The sequence below is a fragment of the Lepidochelys olivacea genome, assembly GCF_965140295.1.
Source record: "Lepidochelys olivacea isolate rLepOli2 genome assembly, chromosome: 10".
Taxonomy (NCBI): domain Eukaryota; kingdom Metazoa; phylum Chordata; order Testudines; family Cheloniidae; genus Lepidochelys; species Lepidochelys olivacea.
In genome coordinates, this window is record NC_140420.1 from 18,498,449 (window position 1) to 18,512,363 (window position 13,915).

A 13,915-nucleotide genomic window follows, 5' to 3' on the forward strand; every position below is an offset into this window, starting at 1 on the left:
TTTGCAAGGTATGTCTTGTGGTTGAATCCATCTTTGGTGATGAGGGATAGGAGCACTGACATAAACTAGAACCATGGTGCACACAAGCACGGTGGCAGCATGTACATGCAGTTTTGCAGGTCAGGACTGAATGACATAGGCAGTACTCTCATTATTCTAGACTTGGGACGCTTTTGAGCAAATGCTAATAGATGTGACAAACTATGTGGTGATTTTGTAGTGGAACACATCTGGATCAGACCCTCTCAACTTAACTAGCTTTAGCTTCCTTTCTTGCTTGTATACCTCATATTTTTTCTGTCGCTGTTTAATGTTGAAATTACATTTATTTTCAGTACTTCAGAGGATTTGAGGCTGTAGTTAGCGTAAAACTATTGAAAAATAATTAATTAAACTCATTCTTATTTAGCTAGACATTGATAGTGCATTGGAGCTTTAAATTTTAGACTATCATGCGATTATAACATTGAAACTAGTTTCTGGGCAACACATCTGAGTATAACACTGATTTTTTTTTTTTTCTGATTTAGTTGTATGTTTAAGGAAATAAAATACTTTTTTCTAATTTTCCTTCAGGCATGACCACTTCATATCCAGTAGCCTCAGCTCCTCCTCTCCTTCTTTGTTTGATGGAGCAGTGATTAGCACTGTAACCACAGCTACAAAGAAACATTTCTCTATCATACTAAACCTTTTGGGGTTATTGCTTAAGAAGGATAACCTTATTCAAGATACCAGGTAAATAGTATTGTCTTCATATCAGAGATTGAGATTTTTTTTTAAAGAGAATTATTAGTTCTGATTTAGAACCAAGAAAATGTTTGCATTATTTTTCTTTAGAATAAAAAAAGGAGTGGTGAGGACTAAATATTTCAAAGTGGAGGATTTTGGTTTCATACAAAACATAAGAACTAAAATAATCATTCATGCTCAACATAATTGGTTCATAGGATTCAGGCTAAAACACTGAAAAAAAAGTTTTCATATTCATGAAAACACCAAAGGTGAAACTCTTCTAGGCCAAACATTGAATATAGAGCTTCCAAAACTCAATTGTTAGGTAATTTTCACTTATTTAATGGTTTTCTTTCACAAATATTTGCAAGTTTGCTTTACCACATTGATGTGAAAACTCAGGATATTTAATGTTTTATGAGTAACTTTGTCCCAGAATCTAGTTTTATAGAGTGACTAGTCTGTAATGCATTTTTAGGAAACTACTGATGACCTGGGCTTTGGAAGTGGCTGTTCTAATGAAAAAATCAGAAACATATGCGCCGTTATTCTCTCTTCCATCTTTCCACAAGTTTTGTAAAGGACTTCTAGGAAACAGTAAGATCACACAAAATTGTTTTTTCTTATTGGTTACCCTTTATAAGATGCCATTAACTGTATTGATATGTCCTTGGATAAAGACAGCTGATTGATAGATACAACTGTGGTCATCTTCTGATTTGCAGTTTTTTGTTGAGCTCTGGTTGCAGCTGCATAACCACTCCCTTGCCTTTTCCTCCTCCAAATAACTGACAGTTTGAGGAACAAGAGGAAAAGAGAATGTCCTTGCATGAAGGGACTACAATCATGAGATTGATTAAGCTTCTCAGTGGAATAATAGATATTTGGAAGTCAGATTGCATATGTTTGACAAAGGATAAGCAATCCTACCATAATTTGAGGTATTGTGTTAGATAGAGATTGGAAAACTAAATGGTGACAGGGTTATGGAAACAAGTATTCTAGCCCTGCTCTTATATCCTTCTGGCCTTGGACAATTAATTTACTTTCTTTAACTCTGTTTCTCCTAACTGCAAAATAGGCAAATGTGTATTATCCCCAACACATAGGGCAATATAAGGATTAACCTGTCAGCAATGTTTTAGGTCAGAAAGTGCTACATAGGTGCCAGGGATTATTCTTGATGATAATTATACATTTTTAAAATGACACAATCATGTTAAATATACATGGTAGGGATACAATTTCAGCTTTGATTTCCATGCGGCTTCTATTAGTATTAATAAAATCCATGCAGCTAAAACGGAACAAAATAAAAATGAAATGATTTTTTTATACAGTAATGTCCTTAAACGTTCAGGATATCTCTGTGTGGAGATGAATGAGTTTTTGCATCTTAATGAAAATGATAACCTTTATTTGTACCCTTAATGCAGCCCTTCTTGAAGATGTGAATATCTGTCTTCAAGCATGTAGTAGCCTCCATGCTCTTTCATCTTCCCTACCAGATGACCTTTTACAAAGGTACTTCCCCAAAATTCAATAAATTTTCTTAATATGTTACTAGATGCACATTTTATTATGACTCAATTTATTTTATTTATTTATGCAGGTGCGTTGATGTGTGCCGAGTTCAGCTAATCCATAGTGGTGCCCGTGTAAGACAAGCTTTTGGGAAACTGTTAAAGTCAATTCCTTTGGACGTGGTTCTGAGGTAAATAGTTCGTTTTAAGTATTTGTGTATCTAGAAAGTGTTTTACTACTTTGTTTCACAGACTAACTTTATTTTAATTTTAAGAAAGTACACTTCTGTAATGTATCCAAATAGCTTAGCTATACAGAGTTAATATTTTTTAAAAGATCATATACAACATGACAACAGTACCATGAGACTGTTTTTTGGTTTTTTTATTGGGTGCTTAGTGTACTTTTAGCATAAAATGACAGTTATTGACTTGGAGTTTAATGAAATGTGAACTTTGTAAGATCAGTATCACCCAGTGTTTCAACAATAACATCTTCTTGGTCTCCAGGACACAAACTCCTGGGTTCCAAAAAGCCATTCTCATAATCTGAGAACATACTTATTTCCAGCAGTTATAACTTTTATTTTGACTGGGAAGAAGATTGTTGCTTCTGTGCATATCTAGTAAATTCTAAATTTTAATATATCAAATTGTATTCTTAATCTAGGAACATATGAACGTGTTTCCTTCATAACGTCGTCTTTTGGGCTGAAACAGCCACTATCTAGAGTCAAATATTGACAAACAATGTATGGCAACTCTGTTATATATATTATAGACCACTCTATAATTCAATAAGATGATTCAACTTGTATAGGCAGAGTACTTGAAATCCAGAAATGCTTCTAGTATCTGGTAAATTTATCGAAGTATCAAGTCCCTCAAACCTTACATAAATCTTTAGATTCTGCCTTAACATGTATTTGTGAGCTGTTTTCTTTTATCCTTGGATAATTAATCTATATTTTTAGAAATTTCTTACTCTAATTTCTCCTGTTCTGTCAGAGACTGCCATCTTTCTTAAGGTGTTCTTCCGACTCGGCAAAACAAGTGGCAATGTTATACAAAATTCTTTTTAAAAAAATAAGTAATTGGTGGTATTTTCCTGGCAAATTAAAAAGGTATAAGTGGCAGAGACTGGCTATAGAGAGACTCCTATTATTTTTCCCAGTCCAGCATTTATATATATGTTGAGGGGATTTTGATGGTGGGACTTCTCTGGAAACTTTGTATCTTTAGAAGCTTTTCAGAAACTCAGTTGTTTCCCTCAAGGAAATCCTGCCAATATAAAATTCCACACATGTATTAAAAAATTTAAGATGTACTAGTCAGCCCCAAATCTCTTAATGATAACAACACACACAACAGAAAAAGCCCTTGCTTTACTCCAAAGGGTGAGTAGTGTACTGTCAAAATTGTAGTTTACAAAACCAGTTATAATCCTTAACTTCAAAACTTTAACTGAGGAGTTTCTCAGCCATTTAGTATAGTAACTTTTCAAGCAAACAGCCAAGTCTCAAAATCTTTATCAGTGACCTAAAACAGGTACAAAAGCAGTTCAACAAATTGTACTCCAAAATAAAATATGTAGTTCTGCTTGGTTGAGGTCACTGAGTTGAAAAAAGGTAAAGACAATTACAAATGTTTAGGTAATTGGAGATAAAGTACATTACTTTTTTAGTTTTTGCTTATCCCTTCTCTCTAGGCCTGGGATGAATGGGATGAGATTGGCCCAATGAGCTCTAGGGATGTTTTGCTGTACATGCAAAAACTAGTTAAAACTGAAATAGTGTTGCAGTTTCTTTCCTAAAATTAGTAAATACCGGGAATAATTTAAATTTGTTTTGTGAACTTCCTTGTATAGTATAGTTTGGTCTAAGGAGAATCAGACATATCTTATGTTTTTCTGTTTGTAGTAACAACAACCACACAGAAATACAAGAAATCTCTTTGGCTGTAAGAAATCACATGAGCAAAGCTCCAAGTAATACATTCCACCCACAGGACTTCTCTGATGTCATTAGTTTTATTTTGTATGGGAATTGTCACAGAACAGGGTAAGAACTTTTTGTACCTTTTAAAATAAAAAATATTATGTAGAATCCACACTTGACTATTTACTAAGTATATGCCTATTATTATTGGACAAGTTTAATGTGTTTGGTTTGCATTGGTTACCTTGAATCCTGAAATACGAAATTAGCTCATCAACAGACCTACTTCAAAAGTGATAACTAATTTACAAATGGTTTTGCTTCATAGTATAGATATTATCTGTGATGGAATTTGAGACTCTGCTTTTATTAAACATGTAAGATCAAATAGCTTTGGTAGCTCTTTTCAATGCCCCCTGGAAGAATTGGATTCATTTCAGAATTTGGGCCTCTTGCTCTTAAGAGTTATGGAAAGTCACTTTTGGTGGTAGAAGGCTGCTTCCACCTTTCAAAAACTCCTGTTCAACTACTAAAAAAAATTGCTTTTTGTTCACCCTCTCAACCTTTCAGTTAGTGAGAACTGTGTATAGGGTTGTGCTAGTGACAATGTAGTTGAACAAGCATTTTAATTACATGACTATCTTTTTCAGATGTTTGTAAGTGTGTGCGTACTTTGTGGTCTAACTTCTCATTCTTTTTCTCATCCCAAAGGCTAAACTTATTTTGAAAAGTTTGGTAAAATTCCACTGAGCTGTTTGAATTATCAGGATGGGAAGTGCTTGTGGGAAGGTGTCTTCAGTCTTAGGCCCCAGTTCTATAAAGAACTCCATGTGAGCAGACACCCATTGTTGTTGGTGTTGCTCCACCCGAGCACATAGGTTTACACTTGGCTAACTTGGGGGATTTAGTTTTAAAAATGAAACTTCTCATGCTTGAGCCTTGTGAGCTGCATGTAGTGTTTTTCAGTTAAATGCAAATGCCAGTACATTTGTCTGTGTGCAGTCTCACAAATGTGATTATATTTACAACATACGCGATATGATTGTGTAGACATTGAAATGAATGTATGATCATTTTGCACGTCACATCACACACAACAAAACCTACAATAGTGTGTATAACCAAGGGGGATTAGTTACAGACTGAGATGTTACTGCAATACAAATAATAAATAGTAATTGCAGGAATGCAGTTGCTGTGGGAAAATTGCTTTATATATCCTGATGCTTTAAGATATTATTAATCCTCAATCACTTTTCCATTGAATTAAAGAAGGTAACATTCTTCTTTGAGGTAGATGTAGCCATGTATTCCATGTGGGTGTGTGCACCCCACATACCAGTGAGCCAGAGAACTTTGCCTCGCAGTACCTGTAGGGGCAGCCCTTACGCCCTGCAGCCATAGCTCTTCCTGGCCACATAAGGGTGGTGCTGCCCTCACCACCTCGGTTCCTTTGCACTACCCATGGATAGAGTTGGAGCTCTGTGTAGTATCTTCACCTCATAAGAACGGCCATACTGGGTCAGACTAACGGTCCCTCTAGCCCAGTATCCTGTCTTCCAACAGTAGTCAATGCCAGATGCTTCAAAGGGAATGAACAGAACAGGGCAATTATTAAGTGATCCCAGTTATGATTTTCACTTTCATGGCATCTTCAGGTAATGAATTCCACAAATTATGTGTTGTACAACAAAGTACTTTCTTTGTTTTAAATCTGCTGCCTATTAATTTCATTGGGTGACTCTGGTTCATGTATATGTGAAGGGGTAAATAACACTTCCGTATTCACTTTCTTCACACCATTGATGATTTTATAGATCTCGGTCATATTCCCCCTATATTCCCCCCCATATTCCCCCTTCCCCCTCTTTTCCAAGATGAACAATCCCAGTCTTTTAATCTCTCCTCATAGGGAAGTTGTGCCATACCCTAAATTGTTTTTCTTGCCCTTCTCTATACCTTTTCCATTTCTAATATATCTCTTTTGAGATGAGCAACCAGAATTGCACACAGTATTTAAGGTGGGAGAGCGGTGGTAAATTTTCATATTATCTGTTCCTTTCCTAATGGTTCCTAACTTTGTTAGGTTTTTTGACTGCTGCTGCACATTAAGCGAATGTTTTTAGAGAACTATCCACAATGAATCCAAGATTTTTCTTGAGTGGTAATAGCAAATTTAGACCCCATCATTTTGTATGTATAGTTGAGATAATTTTTTTCAGTATGCATTACTTTGCGTTTATCAACACTGAATTTCATCTGCCCTTTTGTTGCTCAGTCACCCAGTTTTGTGATATCCCTTTGTAACTCTTTGCTGATTGCTTTGGAGTTAATTGTCTTGAGTAATTTTGTACCATCAGCAAACTTTGCCACTTCACTGGTTACCCCTTTTTCTGGATCATTTATAAATATGTTGAACAGCACTGGTCAGAGTACAGATTCTTAGGGAACCCTGCTATTTACCTCTGTCCATTCTGAAAACAAACCATTTATTCCTTCCCTTTTAACCAGTTACTTATGCATGAAAAAAACTTCCCTCTTATCCCATCACTGCTTAATTTGCTTAAGAGCATTTGGTGATGGACCTTGTCAAAGGTTTTCTGAAAATCCAAGTACATTGTATCCACTGGATCACCCTTGTCCACATGTTTTTTGACGCCCCTCATAGAATTCTAATAGACTGGTGAGGCATGATTTCCCTTTAAAATAGCCAGTTGACTCTTCCCCCAACAAATAGTGTTCATCTGTGTCTGATCATTCTGTTCTTAACTGTAATTTCAAGCAATTTGCTTGGTACTGAAGTTAGGCATATCAGTCTGTAATTGCCAGCGTCACATCGGCTATACTCCCATCATCTGGACAGAGCCCGATTTAAGTGATAGGTTACATACCACATTTAGTAATTCTGCAACTTCATGTATGAGTTCCTTCAGAACTCTTGGGTGAATACCATCCGGTCCTGGTAACTTATTACTGTTGAATTTATCAATTTGTTCCAAAACATCCTCTACTGACACCTCAGTCTGAGAGAGTTCCTCAGATTTGTTACCTAAAAAGAATGGCTTAGCTGTGGGAATCTCCATCACATCCTCTGCAGTAAAGACCAACGCAAAGAATTCATTTAGCTTCTCCGCAGCACACTTGTCTTCCCTGAATACTCCTGTAGCATCTTGATTGTCCAGTGGCCCCACTGATTGTTTGGAAGGCTTCCTGCTTCTATTGTACTTAAATTTTTTTTGCTGTTTGCTAGTTGCTCTTCAAATTCTTTTTTGACCGACCTAATTATACTTTTACATTTGACTTGCCAGAGTTTATGCTCCTTTCTATTTTCCTTAGTAGGATTTGGCTTCCAGTTTTTAAAAGATGCCTTTTTGACTCTATTGGTGGCATTTTTTGGTCCTCTTACAGTTTTTTTAAATTTGGGGTAAACATTTAATTTGAACCTCTCATGTTTTAAAAAAGATTCCATGCAGCGTGTAGTCATTAAGCAGTCACACTTTCACTCCCAGTTTTCTGAGAACTTTTATATAGTAATATTAGTACCTTCGATTAAGTTTAAGTGTTTAGTTTAGTGTTAGAGTAGTTAGCTGCCCTGTGTGATGCCCTCACCAGGGTTCAAGCAATGCCCACCATGCAGGGGGGCTATCCCCAACAGTTTATTGTGCCTCAGCGAGGGTCAGAGCACCTCTCTTTAATCTATCTCCAAGTCATTCACCAAGAGGACTCAGGTGGCAAGAGACTTGCAGTTGAAGCAGAACCTTCTGGAGCAGGCCTTGAGGCCCTCATCTCCTCAGCAGTTGCCTCTGGATCCAGCAAGTGATGTTGGCCTGCTCTCGGGCCCTGCTGCTTCCCCCCCAAAGAAAAAGGGGTTGTTCACCCTCTCTGGTGCAGTGAGAAAGAGGTCCTAAAAAATATGAGTTGGGCCCGTTCCAGGGCTTGGGGAGATGATGACTTTTCTAGGAGGAGTGTTGACCAGCATTGTATTTCTTTTGGCATGTGGAATGGAGCAAGTCTGTCCAACCGCTCCCTAATATTGGACCGAGAGCAGTGAGGGCCCTTACTGCCAACTTTGGTTCTGGCCATGGTGCACAGTTGAGTCAGGTATTGACGACATTGGCACCAGCGCTAACTGTCTCTATTATGATAACATACCATGCATCAGACCTGCTTTGCCTCTCAATCCCAGACTTCCTCTTGTTTCAGGAGTTCTCTAGTGTTAGGGTGTCTACTGGCTCATCCTCCATTGTGTCTTTGGCACCTTCTGGCCATATCGCAGTCACAAGCTCTGTTGGCAATGCAACTTCTATCGCATAAGCCAGACTGCAGAGTCAAGGCTGGGCCCAACACTGAAGGCCCCCACGATGCTGGTGCAGGCTTCAGCACAGTTATCGTCTTGGAGGCAGATCCCATCATTGAGTTTGGTACCAGCTTCGGTGCTGAAGCCTCTGCTGGCAGTACTCGTGCGACTGATGCTGATTCCTCCCTCCTCTTTGGCACCTGTGCTGCCTCCTTATTGTGCTTTAGATGCGTCTGACTGGTTCTTTGCCCCATCAGGAACTGATTCCCCCATTGTTACTACAGAAACTCTGGTATTCCTCAAGATCCAGGCTGGGGTTATCCTCCTCGTCCAATAGGTGCCAGAGATCATTTTGAGATCACTTTCACTTCCAAGATTGACATCTGTCCTGCAGTTGGGACAGGGTCTCTTGGCCCTCTACCTACTGGCCACCAATGCCTTATACACATGTCGTCTAGTGGCCTCCTTGGAATCCCTGGGATACTCCTCAGTCCCTGAGGTCCTGCTCCAGATCAAGATCACTGGTCCTGATCACCACTCCCATACCATTTCAGCTGCAAGTGATCGCTGAGTTGATTTCCCAAGGACCTATGTGGCTCTTCTGTCCTGATCTTGTGGTACAAGAACAGAATCAGTCATTGGCACAGCAAACTACCTTCTTGTCCTGCCCACTCTACTGTGCTGGAATCTTCCTCTCACTTGGTGTCTGAGGACATTAAAACTTATCAGGACCTCCTCTGGCATATGGCCACTGCCTTGGGTATACAGGAAGAATTTCTGCAGGAGAATACGCATAAGTTGCTGGATATTCTCCAATCATTAGCTCCAGGTAGAGCACCCCTCCTGATTAAATGAGGCTTTTCTGGAGACTACAAAGGCCCTCTGGAATACCCCATCTTCATTGCCCCCTGTGGCGAAGTGTTTCGATGCAAGGGTTCCTATGCAAGGGTTTGAGGGTTTCTCTTTCCACCAAGCCACTAACTCCCTGGTGGTGACTGCAGCAAATGACAGGGCTTGGCAAGGAATGTGTAAATCCACACCCAAGGACAGAGAGTGCCAAAGAGGATGGAGTTGGGGAGAAAGATTGTATACCTCCTCTTCCCTGCAGATGTGCATATGAACCAGCGGGTGTTGCTCTCTAAATATGACTTTGTTAATTGGGCAACCATATCTAAGTTCATGGAGAAATTGCCAGAAGCCTCCAGGGAAAAGTTTAAGTTATTCATTGCAGAAGGCCATTTAGCCAAGATTTTGTCGCAGGCAGCTCTGGAAGGGGCGGGTGCCTCAGCCAGGATTATGGCATTGTCTGTAACCATGAAGAGAGCCTGATGGTGACAGAACTCAGGTTTTGTGCCTGATGTGCAGCAGACCATTGAAGGTTTACATTTGATGGCTGGGTTTTGTTTTCAGGAAAGACTGACAAAACTTTGCCCTCTTTTAAAAGACTCCTGAGCTACTTTGTGCTTTGGGAGTATATTCTCTGGCTGTGAAGAGGCACCACTATAGTGGTTAGCTGCTGCAGCAGTTATACCACTTGCAGTGATTTTTTTTGGATAATTGTCCCATCCTGTCTGGCAGCGGAATTACTCCAGAAAGAGCCAGTGATTAAAAAGGAGGAGGTCCTCTGGTTCTGAGTTGAACTAGCCCCTCCCACCCATTTGCCCACCTGGCATCTAGTGGGTACCCATTTTGACTTGTTTAACCTCTCCTTTTCCATGCCCCCAGTTCAGGGACAAGCTAGCCCACTTGTAGAGTGTTTGGGACTCAATTACAATGGACAACTGGATCCTAAACGCAGTCAGATTGGGATATGCCATACTGTTCCTCTCCATCCATCCTCTATTTAAGCCTCTAGCAACTTCTTTCCACTTTCTGTGTCAGAGAACAGCTTTCCTTGTGGTGGTAACATTTGTAAGGAGAGTGTGCATATTGCAGGCTTGGATGGCGGAGCCTCCCCACATGCAATTTTCAAAAGACAAAGTAATCCTGAGGCCGCACCCAAAGCAAAGGTGATTTCCCAGTGTCACTTGAACAGTGTTATATATTTACCAGTGTTCTTCCTTAAGCTGCATTGAACCCCAAAGGAACAGAGTCTTCATACCTTGAATGTCAGGTGATTTTACATTTTTATGTGGCTAGAACTAAACCTTTTCATTCTTCTCTTCGTCTGTTTCATATGCAGACTGAATGAAGGGTCAAGTGGTCTCTTCACAGACAATCTCCAGGTGGATAACATCATGTATTTTGACAGCATATGAAGTAGCCCAGGCTACGCCTCCTCAAGAGGTGTGAGTGCATTCCAAGCAAGTTCAGGCAACGACAACAGCATTTCTCTATGACGTTCCTATATTGGACATTTGCAGGGTGGCCACTTGGTACTCTGTGCATACTTTTGCTATGTGCTATGTCATTACAGCTGTGTCCGGATCAGATGCAAACTTTAGGAAGGTAGACGTGCTGCCTTCTTTAAGTAGACTCTGAGCCTCACGTCCTGCGAGTACTGCTTGCAAGTCACCTGCATGGAGTATGTGGCTACATCTACTTGAAGTAAAAAGAGTTACCTACCTGTAACTGTTGTTCTTCCAGATGTGATACAGATGTGATACAAATGTGTATTTTGTGACCTGCCCTTCGTTGCCTCTGCATTTGGAGTCTGTACTTCAGACCTTTTATATGAAGGAACTGAGAGGATCGGGGCAGTGCCACCCGTATACAGCCAGGGGAGGCCCTACAGCCATAGGGTGTGAGAGCCTCAGCTACTGGTATGTCCCAGCTCCAGAGCATGGAGTGTGCACACTGACCTGGAATACATATCTGCATCACATCTTGAAGAACAGAAGATTATGTATTTTTCCAGACAGAAACTATTAAAATTACATACTTTACTAATGCAAGTTGTAAATATTAAATTTAAAGTTTCAGTTAATTCTTTTTGGTATGTAAAGACTTAATGTATTTAAATCTGCAAGAAGGGATGTTATGTAAGCCTTTGTATAATCAGTTTTGTCACCATGTAGCTACTAAAACCCACTACTCTGCTCACATCCATGTTGAAAGAGTTAAATATGTTTTTTTATTTTACTTTTTATTACCACTGGGTTGGTCATGTGGCATTAGGAGGGCCTTCAATGTTTTCAGAAGTTTCTGAAAGCAGACTAGGTAAGGCAGCATTTGTGAACCCAGAGAGCAAATTCTATATACCTCATAGTCTTCAACCATCTGTTCCTCTTTTATCCCTGCCAGTTCACTCTTAAAATTAAGGTCTTTTCAGCTGTAAGTAAATAATTTTTTGTTTGTTTTTTTGTTTGTTTTTAATTATGGTCTGTTTAATAGTTGATTTTTTTTTTCTGATAGCCTTAAGTCAGCTGGGTGTGATAGATGAATTTGAGTAACTTCTTTTTCTTGTCTTAATTGCACCATTGCCCTAGTGGATTTCCTTAGCTTGATGCACCCAGTACCTCTATACAGCTAGTCCCATTGTGCACAAAAGATGCTACAAACTAATGTTGACTGGTATATAGCACACTGCTTCCTCAGGTACTCCAGATGCCATCAACCTTCTTGCCTGGAACCATATGCTCCATATAGTTATACATGCCTCTTCCTCTCCTCTCCTCCCCCCCCCCCCCCCTTCGAGCTCAATGTGTAGGTATTCAATACAGATGTCTTTATACCATTTCTGTAGGATGCCTATCTCCTTCTCATGTATTTGACATATGATACACACAGAAGTTATACTGATATCATCTGCATTCTGAGACTGCAGACTCAATGCAAACTGACAATGAGGCATGTTTTGATGGTGTTGGCTCATGTTAGAAGATGAGACAGTGTTGGGACAGATATTGAGTTGTACTACTTGCAGTTGGCTTCACTGCGATCTTTCTAACTTGTGGGCCTTCTCTGTCATTTTGTACACCTGGAAGAGAATGTCTGAAATCCTTTTTCTGGTTTTTGGCACCAGCTGAAACTATTTACCATTCCAGTTTTTGGGATGCAATATTTTATGCTGCTAAATCCTTAGTCTTCATTAATTTCTATTCACATCTATTTTTATCTCTCAGAATTTTGAATATCTTATTTCTCTTTGCTCATTTTCATTTTCAACCAAAAGTGTATGCCTCTTTTTCAAATTTGTCTTCTGCACTGTGTTTTCTTTACTTTTGGCTAGCAAACCCTTTGTCTCCATTTTTTCTGCCTTTGTAATTTTTTTTGCAATGTTCTTGAGCTCTGTATTTGTTCCTGCAGAATAATCCTGTGTGTGTGTACACGCATGTGCATGACAATAGGAAACATAGGTCCATTAGAGGTTTGATTACAAGAGTAATCAGTTACAAGCTAAAATACCTTTACAGCTATGTATATAGATATGAATTGCTGTATTTGTCTTAACTTTTTTTCAGGAAGGACAATTGGTTAGAAAGATTGTTCTACAGCTGTCAGAGATTAGATAAGCGTGACCAATCAACCATTCCTCGCAATCTGTTGAAGACGGATGCTGTACTGTGGCAGTGGGCTGTTTGGGAAGCAGCTCAGTTTACAGTCCTTTCTAAGTTAAGAACCCCTTTAGGTAGAGCCCAAGATACGTTCCAGACAATTGAAGGTAATATAAAGAATGTATATTTTTTTTATGGGATATTTGGTTTAAGAAATAGAGTAGTGAGCTGTTTTCTTAAATTATGGTCAAGATAGGAAAAAATTACTTTCTTTTTCAACAATTTGTTGCTGTTTTAGACCTTTCTTAAATGTCAAGAAATCAAGTGTTATATAATAATTTTGGAGATGCTTTATGTAGTTTTTTATTTGTTGAAGTACATGTTAATAATTTTAGACTCAATTTTCACAGATATTTTTATATTATATTAAGGTGTGAATACCTGATTATTTGGTAACCAGTGTGTTGACATGTTCTGGCCAAATGTTCATAGGTATCATTAGAAGTCTTGCAGCCCACACGTTAAACCCGGATCAAGATGTTAGCCAGTGGACTATAGCAGACAATGATGAAGGACACAGCAGTAATCAGCTTAGACTTGTTCTCCTTCTACAGTACTTGGAGAATCTGGAGAAATTGATGTACAATGCTTATGAAGGATGTGCTAATGCACTCACTTCTCCACCCAAGGTTTGTCTCTTTCAATGCTGACCGTGTACTGCAAACTGTCCCACAAAAGTGGGAATATTTCACTGTATATCACTAGCTATTTATCAAGAATCATATGCCGCTTCTGAATGATTCCTTGTAATAACTTTTCTATCGAAATGTCCGATATACTACCCTGATTATAAGCCAACAATTTTTCCACTTTAAAAAATTAAAAAAGCTCAGGATTATCTAGCTGTTCTCCCTATTGGTGGAGCTTACTGTTTTTGAAAAAGATCAGCTGCAGACAACCTGGTTTCCAAACATTGTAGGCTTGTGT

The 13,915-nt window shown here is 39.0% G+C and overlaps 1 protein-coding gene across 2 annotated transcripts in view; it reads left to right on the top strand.

Moving 5' to 3' along the window:
- Positions 1-13,915, top strand: part of SMG1 (SMG1 nonsense mediated mRNA decay associated PI3K related kinase) — a 117,850-nt gene that overhangs the window by 52,196 nt on the left and 51,739 nt on the right. For both annotated transcript variants that reach the window (XM_084642090.1, XM_084642089.1), the window contains exons 15-21: positions 577-738; positions 1,214-1,332; positions 2,172-2,259; positions 2,348-2,449; positions 4,178-4,318; positions 12,896-13,095; positions 13,421-13,617. In XM_084642090.1, coding sequence (XP_084498216.1) covers positions 577-738; positions 1,214-1,332; positions 2,172-2,259; positions 2,348-2,449; positions 4,178-4,318; positions 12,896-13,095; positions 13,421-13,617 — 1,009 coding nt within the window. The remainder of the gene's footprint in view (positions 1-576; positions 739-1,213; positions 1,333-2,171; positions 2,260-2,347; positions 2,450-4,177; positions 4,319-12,895; positions 13,096-13,420; positions 13,618-13,915) is intronic.